This window comes from Tupaia chinensis, unplaced genomic scaffold, assembly GCF_000334495.1.
Source record: "Tupaia chinensis unplaced genomic scaffold, TupChi_1.0 Scaffold148822_2, whole genome shotgun sequence".
Lineage (NCBI taxonomy): Eukaryota > Metazoa > Chordata > Mammalia > Scandentia > Tupaiidae > Tupaia > Tupaia belangeri.
In genome coordinates, this window is record NW_006208670.1 from 2,351,620 (window position 1) to 2,364,217 (window position 12,598).

General features: G+C 40.8%; 1 protein-coding gene across 8 annotated transcripts in view; it reads right to left on the bottom strand.

The window, feature by feature from the left end:
- Window positions 1-4,292: 4,292 nt before the first annotated feature.
- The window catches only part of SATB1 (SATB homeobox 1), a 104,985-nt gene continuing 96,679 nt past the window's right edge, over window positions 4,293-12,598 (bottom strand). For 4 of the 8 annotated variants that reach the window (XM_027769175.1, XM_027769176.1, XM_027769174.1 and 1 more), the window contains exons 11-13: window positions 9,648-9,851; window positions 8,971-9,066; window positions 4,293-7,325 (exon numbers count right to left, since the gene is read on the bottom strand). In XM_027769175.1, the coding sequence (XP_027624976.1) occupies window positions 6,825-7,325; window positions 8,971-9,066; window positions 9,648-9,851 (801 nt within the window). In that variant the 3' untranslated portion in view covers window positions 4,293-6,824. The remainder of the gene's footprint in view (window positions 7,326-8,970; window positions 9,067-9,647; window positions 9,852-12,598) is intronic. The other 4 variants (XM_006170709.3, XM_027769180.1, XM_027769179.1 and 1 more) reach the window with 4 other exon arrangements.

Sequence of the window (12,598 nt, forward strand, 5' to 3'; positions counted from 1 at the left end):
TTGGTGTTTGGCAAGTGCACCCCCCGAGTAAGAAAAAAAAAAAAAAAAAAAAAAAAAAAAGCCTCTTCACTACCAAAAGGATCGTTTATGGAATATGATTCTCATTCAACAAACTATAGCCAGTATTTCTTGTAAATTGTCTGATCGTGTTCATTCATTCACTCTCCAAACATGTATTTCTGTGTCAGGATTTGAGTATGCAATACTCAAATAGAAGTATGCAATATTGAATTTACTTGATCTTACATGGTTAAAACTGTGGTTTGAGCCTCACATAAAACACTCGAAACACTAAATAGTCTTACTGAAGTTAGATGCAGAATTTGGTTTCTAAAATATTTTCTTCTTAGATACTGAGCAGAATAATTTATTTTGAAAAGAATCCTGACACATTCTGACATTTGAGGGGTTTGATTTTATTTGATATATTACCCTTTAACCAAATAGAATAAATGACAAAGGCCTCTATGAACCTCAGTGTTTACAGCACAGAATTATTCATTCAATTTAGTTCTTCATTTGAAAAGTAAGTTTACTGGACTGGACCAATTAGAGTATGAATTAATGTAATGTAGTCTGAAATATAAAAATGACCAAATCCAGTTCACTTTTTATCAGGTTATTTCTATTTCTTGAAGCCCACACCCTTGTGTAAAGATGTTATTTTCCTCCCCAGCCTCAGACTTCTTTTTCAATTTAGCCTCCTTTGGGCATGTTGCGAATCTCCTACCTTGCTGTGTTTTGGGTCTATTGTAGTAGAGCCAATTCTTCATTTTCTCTGCTTCTCACCTGTTTCTGTCTATTTATTTGTGTATAAAATGTCAAAGGAAAATGAAAAGTAACACCTCAAAATACCACCTTGAAAAAGAAAATGCCAACAAATTCTTTTCTGCACCTGAAGCTTTTAATTCTTTAATCCACCATGGAATGTTGCTTAATTACATATTTTATTATGCATAACTGAAAATTATGTACTTTAGTTTCAACAATGATATGAAAGCACGTATTGTTTATAAATAAAGGCAGGCTGGCTTGTCTCTGCTTTTCATGTTACAAATATTTGTGGAATTCTTACAGGTTCTCCTTTTTCTAAAACTTGGCTTTTTAAAAACCGTCAGAAAGCCCTAAGAAAAAGTTCAGAATTTAGTGTTTTCAGTAGAAGTCAGAAAATTCATTACTGGGCAAAAAAAGCAAGATGATGTCATAAATCATTATAATTTTAAAAAAATGACTGGTTTTGATATTTTTTGTAGAAGTTTCACCTTTAATGAGTTTCACAAAGTGTTTATTAATGGGAAAATGTTAACAATGGTTTAACTGCGTCATGAACCCATGGGATTTCATTATCTCTTTTTACTGTTTGAAAATTTTCATAATAAAATTTTAAAAAATGAAAGAAACATGTGTAATAACGTTTTAAAAAAAAAGAAACATATTAGTATGGCAGGATGTTGAGGTGGTTGTCTTGAGACATTCCATCCACTCGATTTCAATCACTTAGTGATCCGATGTTCCATATTAGGAACGTACAGGTTCCATATTAGGAACGTACAGGTTACATTATATACTTCTGAAAATTTGCAAATATCAGGGGTTTTTTTTGTTTTTTGGGTTTTTTTTTGCATTTTCTATTTAACGAGTTTTAAGGAAAATACAGAGATTTGGAGAAGAAAGATTTGAGACTAACGTGGCAACTTAGCTGAACAGATCAGTTAACCTGGTCGAGCTTCCCTTCCTTGCTTTGAAGAGGGGATTTCAGCCAGCCTTCAGCACCTCATCACGGAATGGGAAAGCTGAAGCAAGGCATGTTCAGGGTACCGCCTTAAAAAATGAAGCATTCTGCAAATGTAGCTGCTAACCATTTAAACCTGTTCGAGGGCACGAGGGCGCTGCTAGGAAGGGAGGCCCTTAGGAAGCAGGAAGCCTTTGAATTAGACCTGACAAAACAGATGATTGGAAATTACAACTGGGAAACCTGCCTGTGAAGATGCAGTTCGGCAGGCCCATGCTCTGGACAAAGGCTCGTTTTGCTTCACATGGCCACGGACTCAGCAAAGGAATGGCCACACTGAAATATCGGAACTTTCTAACATTCTCATCTAACGGGTACTGTTGGTTCTTCTGGGAGTGGAGAGTTAGAGCCGCACACACATCTATTGCTCGAGAGGTGGAAGGGTGGAAGGACATACACGAAAGACCTCATTCATTATAATGAAAGTGTATTTGAATACTACAGAAAGCAAATTTTTTATTATTTTCTTTTTTTTCGGAGAGGTTTTTGCACTCGCCAGAAGACAGAGAGAGACAGAGACAGAAAGCGAGAAATCACCCCCCAGGGGGATGGCCACGCTGCAATCCCTTCTCCTCCATTCTCCTCTCGGGATCTTGGACACACATGACACATGCCTGGCGTGAGTTTAAGCCACTGGGTCTGGGACTCAAACCGTGGTGGACTACATGGGAGTCCAGCGACATAACCATTACGTCAACTACTGGTCCTGAGAAAGCAAATATTTTCAACTCAACTGATAAATAATGTTCGGTATTTACCTTGGCACACAGCATGTCACTGTGGAGTTTCTTTGAGGGTGTTGACTTTGCTTGGCCGGACACATGGCTCTACTGCATTCTCCCATGGACCTCCCTCAACCCATTGCCACAGACAACAGGGCCCAGCCAAGCGTTTTGATCCCAGCTCCGATATTAGCAGCTGAAAATAACCGAGGACAAAGCTGACTAGATACGCTGTTTTGTACAAGACAAGAAGTCATCACTGAATTTTGATACTTTGGCGATACGTGTTCCACATAAGTAGGGTAATGTTAAGAAAGGCTTAAAAATGTTGCTCATTTTTAAACATTAATTCCAAACTATTTTTATTTAACATTTGGTATTGGTAAACAGGTATAGTATTTTGGACATACACCTCTCACATTTCCTTAATAAGGGTACTTTTTATTTTATCAAAAATGTGCATATTAATAGATCGTAGTTTAGCCTGTCAGAAAGACATGCAAGTTACTTACTATTTACAGAAAAAGGATTGCCTCAGAAGAAACGCTGAATTCATAATATGCCCCCTTAAAAAGTCCAAAGTGTTTATTCATAAGGTAGTCTATAGTATCAGTATTTTGCTATTTTAGGTGTGATTCATATTTTTGGACCCTCATTGGTTTCCACACTGACATGCACATTTCCGGTTTGCTGGAACGCAACAGTCCTATTTCTGTCAGTTATATTCTAGGGTACACACGTTTTAATTGCTATTTTTGAAAATATCACCAGGCAGTTCAGACTATCTCATTTATTGAGAATATTGTGACAACCAAGGACCTTAATAGTCAGATGTTGACAATAGGGAACAGGGCAGGATTTAATAATGGAATGTATGGAATTCTCATTTTACTCCATCTTGAACCAATGTTTTCTATTCAAGCTATGTATTTTAGATAAGCACAGTTAGATATCACTACTTGGGAAAAAAAACACTTCTTTTAACCTTGGAATTCCTTAGTACTATATGCTAATCAATACACATTTTATACATCATATGTACACACTTTCTTCCCAAGTGCCACACAAGGGCATGTATTAGTTACCTTGGTTTTCAAAGGTTGTGTGTCAACTCTGCATATTGTGTGACAAGAAGATACTATGGACATTATTTTTTGCATATGTGCAAGTATTCTATGGCCACAGAGTGTAATACAAGTTCGTGGCAAAGTGCGAGTGAAGGAATCCACAACAGATTCAGATGCGCAAGGTTGATTACTACCCGTAAACTACCTGACTCTGCCAAGGGTCTTAATAGCACGGAACGTGACGGTATGCCCAGCTTTTCGAAGTCTCTGAAATACTTGGACACGATGAAGTTTGTTCAAGGAATTTTATCAAAGCCACAGGCAACGTGAATAGGACTGGCATGAGCGAAAAATGACATTGGAGGTGGTCCAGAAGAGGAGAGGCCTTTTCCAGAACGTGCCATTTTCCCTGAAGACAATTTAGTTCACTCCATTCCAACCATCATTAACATGTGCTTTTTTGGGGTGGGAGGCGTTAAAAACTTAGCAAAACCTTGCTGACTTTAAAAGATTAGAGAGTCTTGTTAGCATTGTGTTGATTTTCCACACACAGTAATAATCTCATCAAAAAGGTATTTCAAAAGAATTTAGGAAGTTATCAGAATAGGAAAATCTTATTAGCAACTCAACGTTTCAAAAAAAAATTACTGTATTTCACATCTATTTGAAATCCTATTTTGTGCTGGGTTTTGTTTTGTTTTGTTTTTAAAAAAAAGACATCTATTCTATTATATGTAAACTTTTCCCTTAAACTTGGGGAAAAGAAGCTATGGGTATCTACACATATAGATATAGATATGCAAACGTATTACATATGTAAACGTAATGGCATATAAGGTTCTATTTTATTTTCTATTTATTTTCTCAACACATGAAATCTAGTTTCTATTTGCTTAATTCAAATTCCTTTGGCTCAAATAGTTTTCTGAATCCTAGTGAACAAGAATGTTTAAGAGTTGTCTCACTTGATTAAAAAGTATTAGAAACTTTTGCAATACTATTTCAAGTTTTTAACAATCCAGCTGCCTTCAGAGTGCATCGGCTGTGCTTCCAAAGTAAATGGAACTTTAAAGCATTATTGGGAGTCTTCAGTTATCCCTTTTCAGTTTTTTAAGTACAAGTTCAACATTAAAGCAGCCTAGGGGCCTACCAGACAGCTTATGGGGGCATGAGGAAACGATTGGCAGACAGAAAAAGGGCACTTGTAGAGCCACGTCTCAAGGAGCCCAGATACCTTATCAACATCTAGGAAATCTTTAAAAAGAGAAAGCAAAACATTAAACGTAGTTTTACAAAAAAGAAAAAAAAAATATATATATATATATTACCAAAATCAGCAACACTGGCCTCAATTCTTTCTGTAACCATTAGCACACCTCGTTTTGTGCCCTGGCATTTCCTAAGTTTATGTTGCAAGAATTTTAAAAATTGTGTTTAAATGCCAGGTGTGTTATTCTTTTCTGCATACAGTTCTTATAGTTATGACATACATAACCAAATGAGCTCAGTTATTAACTTATGCCATTTACGACTAGTAAAAAAAACATTGCCTATTAAGACGTTTTTATACAGAAGGTCCATTTTCCCCCTACTTACTTTATGTTACTAGTAATGGCCTTTAAAATTATTTATACATCAGCGTAAGGAAAAGTGTCGTCATAATTGAAGTATTGTGAAGTAAATGCAGATGACCCGTCCTAAGCATGTAACTGCTAGAGACTGGATTTTTGCTTTTGTTGGAGAGTCTTCTGACCATCTCCTTTCCTGTTTATTAAGCAAAATGCTAATCCTAACAGGTCATCATTTTCATTGTGAAATCTCCTATCTACCTTTAAATGAGTATGTGCTTGTGATCTAAGTTTACAGTGTTTCAAGTGACTTTTCAACTGCTCTTTTTAAAATCAGCAAAATATTATCAAGAAAGGATTAACATGCACCTACGTGAGGGTCACCCTTTGAGTCTTCTTCCAAGTTACTTCACATAAGCAGACAAACCCTACCATGTCATACCGTACAAACAATTTTAATTGTGTAGTTACAGTCAATAACCACTCCTAATCAGAACATTTCTGCATAAAGAAAATTGTGATACACTTATAAAAACAGCCAGCTGTAACAAAATAGCTGGTGTTTTCATAGCCATAAACTCATAAAAAAGAAATACACCTTTATACAGAAATTTTATACAGATGTAGCTTTAAAATTGATTGTAAACCAAAGGAAGACACATTGCAAACATCAATTATTTTCACATTAATTGCATAATTTTCTAAGGTGATCTATTAGTTTTATTTACCTAAGCTTATTTGCATGATAGTAAAAATTGCATACAACAGTAAGAGTGAAGCTTATAGTATGAATTGCTTGGATAACATAGAGCACTTTTTATAGGCAACTGTGTAAAGCACGTTTTCTCTATTTAAAACTTTTAAGACACTTTGTTTTACTGCCCATCAAAATACATTTATAAATAGAAAAGAATCAGTATGGTAACAAGAGAAGCAATATTACATTTAACGGAAACTTCCAAAAAATTAATTACAACATGATGCTGTAAGGATCTACAAATAAATAATGACGACTAAATTGTGTTTCACATTTTCTTTTCCTTTTTTTTTAAAAAAAAAAATCAGGTAACAATGAGAATGAAAAAAAAATTACAATGAACTTTTATTTCCAAAATAAAAACAAATTCGAATTACGGCAGTGCCATATGATACAAGGCATTTGTTGGCATATGTCATCTTTAAACTGCATTCCACAGTCTATAGTTCTTCTGTAACATACAATAGAGTAACAAACTCTTTTTTTCTTTTTTTTTTCTTAAAATAAGGGGCGAGTTTCCAAAGATCAGTGTGGAGTGTTACAGAAATAATTAAAAGAAAGGAAGTCATAATCACAGAAGTTATAATGCTTGTTGGAGGCTCCAGAATAATAGTAATTAAAAAAAATCACTGATACCATGCTGACGGGCAACGCACCCTGGTGTAACCCGTGAACACAAATTTTAATACCAAACAATCCTTGATGCTTCACCTGGGGCTGTCAAGCAGTTTGTAAAACAGAGTAAAACATTTAGTGCAGTCTGTGTTTTCCTGTCCCATCTTTCCTGTCTGTGCAAGTTTCTGAAGATTCATTGGCCAAACAATGAACCACCAAGGTGTTCTGAGCAAGTACAAGGTGGACTTTTCGTTCTGCTAGAAAGGATCAGTGGCACTGCTGAATGAAAATAATACTTGAACCTCAGTCTTTCAAATCGGCGTTAATGTCTGTGTTCCCCTCCACGGATAGCTCTTCTTCTAGTTTCACTGAAAAAAGGGTGTTAGCATTCTTGTCTTGGACGCTCTCTTCTAAATCCTTAAGCAACTCCTCCTCCTTATATTCCGCCACGTCCACCTCCAGGCCGGAATTGTCCTTCAGCTTGCCATGGTGCTTAAGATAGTACCGCTGGTTCTGAAAGAACTTGATGATGGTGTACTTGGGGAGGTCAAGCTGGGCAGACAGGGTCTGGATGGCCTCTTCATCCGGGTACAGGCCTACGTCCTGGATGAAACTCTGCAGGATGCCCAGGGCTTCCACGGAGATTTTGGTTCGCGGCCGGGTCTTCTGCCGGTTCTCCTCGTCTGACTCGGCGGGCGAGGCCACGGTGGGCTGCCGTGGGGGGAGCCGGGGCCCTGCCTGAGGCTGAGGCTGTGGCTGCGGCGGTGGCTGCACCTGCTGCGGCTGCTGCTGTGGCTGCTGCTGCTGCAAAAAAAAAACCAGGCAGGATCAGAGCTCTGCATCCCCACAGCCAGCACACCACCGCCTGGCACCAGACCACATGTGGCCGGGAATCCCACAGAGGGCTTCTGTGATAGCCAGAGAGGCAGGACGGACAGGCAGACTAGCTATGTGGCCCACAGCGATTACAAAGAAATCAGAATGACACGAACCAGAGAGAGAGAGAGAGAGAGAGAGAGAGAGGAAAGACCACAGCTCTGGGAGGAGGGGGCTGCTGCGCTTAACTTATCAGAGATCAGAGGAGGAAGTGAAAACCCAGCTTCTGAAAATGGGAGCCATAAACTTCACCAGGAGGATATGCATCAAAGGCAAAGGCAGCAAAGTATGATGTAAATAATGAACACAGATTGAAAAGGAAGACTGGGAAGCAAGGATTTCAAAGATGTTTCAGGAAGGTGAGCTACGGAGCCGTGGGGAAAGAGGTGTGCTCATCCCTCTCTCATCAGACGGCCGAAGCGTGGAGCCAGAATACTTCTATCCGTGCTTTCTGCGTAAGCGTCTGCGCCTATTCAGCCTTATCCTTCATGAGTCCAAAGGGTTTCTGAGATTCTCACGTTTGTGAACTTCCTATCAGACAGTTTCAATTTAATACACACATAATTTCTTACCCAAATTGCACTAGGCTAATGCTGCAAGATTTTTTTTTCTTGCCCCCAAATAAAGGTTCAATCCACCGTTTGAAGGCTAGCAAACTGTTTGTCTATAGTAAACTCAGATGTGATTAGGCTTTAACTTTAGAGTCTACAGACACTTTGTTCATGAGTATCTGTTTACGTGCTGTAATTTCCATACACGATTTTAACTAACAAGTGTGGCACAAGCACACACTGTACCGTCGATATTCGCAAATCTCACCAGCAAAGCAAATCGACCTGAGTTAGTGGCAAAATATTAGAACATTTATACTGTGCCTGAGCATTTCCTTTTATCCCCCTAAGAAGCAATTTTATTAAAAACAATTTACATTTTCAAACAAGTACTATTTTTATTACTTAACATATATCTTTCTCTTTTTTGTTTTTGCTAAACAGTGAGTTTTTCAGGCTTTCACGATTATTTTAGTGTTTGCTACCCTGAGGGATTCTCTTTTCCAATTTGTTTCATCTTTAATACACACTCAAGGATTTTTTTTTTTCTGGTGGATGGATAACTCTGGTAATGTTTTAAGCTACATATGCATTTGTTTCTCAGAGCACTACCAAGAAATAATGCAGATGATTCAACAAAGATAGAATTTTAGGACTCTGGAAGGCATTTTCCCTCAAAGGAGAAAGCTAAAAATATCTTCTCCTATTTAATAGAAGTAAAAGTTACTCAGCTCTCAAGTTCAATGATAAGGTATTTTCTAAAGCAACTGAGGTCATAAGAGCAGCAGCAAATGACCTAATCCAGAGCATTTCAGATTTACAGGGGAGGCCCCCTCAACGCATGACTAGGAACAAGACTGATGACTGACACTACGCAAGAAGGCTGAGCCCGCTGGCTGAGTGGTCTTTGGCCACAGCCATGGGCCTTGGCAAGTCTGAAAATCCTAACCAAGGGAGCAGGTTTTCACGCCACCCCTCGCAGTCCCCTTCTGGCTGGCAAAGGTTAACTTGTGCCTGCTCACCTGAGGAGCACCACTGAGCCATGGTGCAGGGGTCAGCAGGCCTGGCAACAAAACGCCTCTAGACTCTCTTTTCCCAAGGGTGGTGGGAGAGGGGCTCTGAAGGAAAGACAAACAGATATGACTCACCCCTACCCTGCACTCCGGGGAGGTGTGAGGAGATGGCAACAAGGGGGAGGAAGGGCCGAAGCGTCAAAAGCCAGGTTCCAAGTAGGTTTCCTCCCACTTCTTCTCTGGACAGAATCCAAGGGATACAACTGTGATTCTACAACCGTCCTCTAAAGAAACAGCAATGATTCCTTTCCTTGGTGTGTGTGTGTGTGTGTGTGGGGGGGGTATGGTATTAATTTTTTTAAAAAAAAATGATGTTTTAAATTCTTCTCTTCAAAAATACACAAAAAAGGTTTGGGATCCCTAACAAAGACACACTTGCCAAGCAAGAAGTGTAAAAGAGGGTCCTCGCCACCGGGGGACGGGCAGAGGCGGCGGCGAACGCAATGCGCGTGCTGGAAAGAGCGTGTCATTTTCCTGTCACCCCTTGAGCGAGACGGCGGTGGACTGTTATCTCTTGCTAAAAAGCCTGTGTTTGGGCTGGCGGGAAGAAGAGCACGCTAATCTCCCTGCTCGGTTTAAAGCTGTATCTACTCAGCGCTGTACCGAACGCGCCAAGGTAAACGGACCTGGATCTGCTCGGCTGGAACGTGGATGATGTGGGGTGGCCTGTCGCCATGGTGGTGCACGGCGTTGCTCTCCTGCTCGTAGATGGCGTCGCGCTCTGGCTGAGGAAGGCTGAGGAACCTCCGGATCATGGAGAGGTTCTCCCACAGGGTCCTGTTCTCCGGCGAAGGGTCTTCTTTCCAGCGCAACAGTTCACACAGCCATCCCTTAGGGAAGAGGAGCGACAGGTCAGCTCATGTGTGCGGGGCGGGAGGGACTGGCCGCGTCCACCGATGAGGAGCTCATCCGGAGGCTCTAGGACCTGTCATACGTGCAAAACCCTCCAAGCTGCTTCTAAGAACGTGTTTCTAGCGGGTTCAGAGAGGTAGCTGTGACCGTGGGGAGGCTCTGTTGCCAATCAATGCTCAGATTCGCGTCTTAAGAGGGGTACAGATTTCAGGCATCAAGGGCAAAAGAGCATTTAGCACCGAGAGGGCAAAGCTGAGCATGCTCGTGCTCCTCCCCGACCTCCTTGTGTGATGAGGGTCTTGACAGCATCAAAGAGAGGGTAGGGGCCGACAAGTGGCGTGGTGGTTAAGGGCGCTGGACTCCTACATAGCTGACTGTGGTTTGAATCCCGAACCTGGCGGTTTGCTTTCTCACTTTCCCTCTGTCTTGTTCTGTCCCTCTCTGGTCAAATGCAAAGAAGGAAGGAAGGAAGGAAGGAAGGAAGGAAGGAGAGAAAAAGAGAAAGAAAGAAAGTTAAAATAGAATAATAATTTTTTTAACAAAAAGGAAAGGGTAGGATAGATTTTAGAAACACTTTTTTTTTTTCCTAAGAGCATCTCGAAGCTTATTTTTGTCCGAGAAATTAAACTACGTGCGAGTATTTGTGTTTCTGTATAAAAGAGACAAAGGACGTGTGGCACTGTGTGAGCAAGAACACTATAAGCACAATGATTAGAAAGAACTTTCCAGAAAGAGACCTTGCAGTTCTATTCTTCTGCCTTGCTGCAGCGTGAACATACAATTTTTCAGGGAAGAATTTGAATAGGTGTTCTGGTTTAAGAGAGAAGGAAAATATCCAACAAGTGCCCAAATCTGAACTTTTCTTATGCTTCCTGAGGTTTTTGACCCTGAGACTATCTAGCGAGATCTGAGTGGTCCAATGCACACGTTTTGTAGCCACTATCTCACAACTTCCCCCGACCGCGACGCTGGACACCTCGCCATCGGAGGAAGAGTGGCAGAGTCTCACTCACCCCATCAACCAAAGCAGCCATCCTGCGGCCACGGTGCCGTCTGCTGACGGAGCTCAGCTGCACGCTAATCTGGAGAAATACCTTGAGGCCATCTCACCCCGAAGATGTCTGGAATGACACCCCACTTCTTCACTGACCCCCTGACTCCAGTGAAGAGGCCAGAGACTGACCCAGTGGGACGATCTTCCTGCCTCCTTGTCTCAGAGTGGACAACTGACTCTAACCTTCTGTTTGCTCTCTAGAGATGGCTGTCCCCATTCTTGCTCCGTCCTCCACCGATCTTAGGCTGGTCTTTACCTGAGACCGTGTTCCTACCGAGCCCTCTCCTAATCCTCAAGGACACCTGACTCCCAGTCCTGGCCGCTGCTCTAGAGAATCTCACCTACGACAAAAGGGCTCCTTGGAAATTTCAAGTAAATTAGTTGAATGGAAAAAAAAAAGAACACGGTTTTCTTGATAGTATAATTTTTAGATCTCCCCAAGGAAGGTTTTGTTGGTTCTTTATGTTATTCAGGGTGAGACAGAACTGCAATGATTTCCCTTCCCTACTCAAACAGAACCAGAGAGAAAATGCTTCTGAATTCTCGTGTCTGTGAAAAGAAGCAAGGCCCGTTCTCCTCGAAATGACGTACTTGAGAAATTTCAAAAGAAAAGCCAGAGGGCCAGCCTGCAGCCAGTTGGTTAAGGGAGCCAGATTCCATGTGGCCATCCATGGTTTGAATCTCTGCCCCAGCACCTTGAGAAATACACTGGGTATGTGTGCATGGATGCCCCGAATCCTGAAGGGAAGAAGAAATGGAGAAGGGGGTGCAGTGTGGACCACGCCCACGGGGGGGTATTTTTTTCCCTTTCTTTCTGGCAAGTGTGTGGACCCTCTGACAATTAGAAAAAGAAAACAGAAAAGGTGGAGAACTGATGAATTAGCTTCCGAAGGCCACCTACTAACCGCCGATGCTGAATACTGATAAATCCCTCGAGATCTACTCATCTGTCTCTGAGCTGCTACTCGGCAAATTTAATTAAGCCAATACATACGTGGGGACGGCCGTGTACTCACGCACTCACACAAGCCACTGCATACGTAACTGAAGGTTGAGAGAGCTGGCCATGAACGGAAGACTTACCTACCAGAATGTAAGTTACAAATAGGCACCCATCATTGTGGTTACAGTAACAATGGCCGTGCTCCTCTTCCAACCACAGCAATTCTACACTTCTAGAACGATATGACCTGTTTCAGCTCTCTCTGTGTGAGGGCAATATTAACCACAGGACCATATTTCAGTGTTTGAAATATCTGAGACCAACTTGCATATGGTGCCTGGACATGTTTGTTTAGCTCCTCCTGGTAAATATTCGCTATCCGGATTAAGCCATGAAAATATCGTATATTTTCCTCACCTACACTACTTCTTTACACTTTAAATGTTGTGGCTGTATAAGTTTTAACTCTATATTTTCCAGTAGGCTTGAATATTAATTAGTTAAAGATTATTTTTCCCTCTCCCCCATGTCTGTGTTCTTCATTTATGACAACGGACGGAATCCTTACATCCAAATACAGCAAACTGTACAATTTTATTTACCTTTTAAGAGAAGTTAGAAAGTTCATAAAGAAAAAGCCAGAAAGGTTTTTTTTTGTTTGTTTGTTTTTTAACTTAGCTAGTATTTTACTGTTGCAGTAAGGGCTATGCATTAAGCAGTTAAGATTT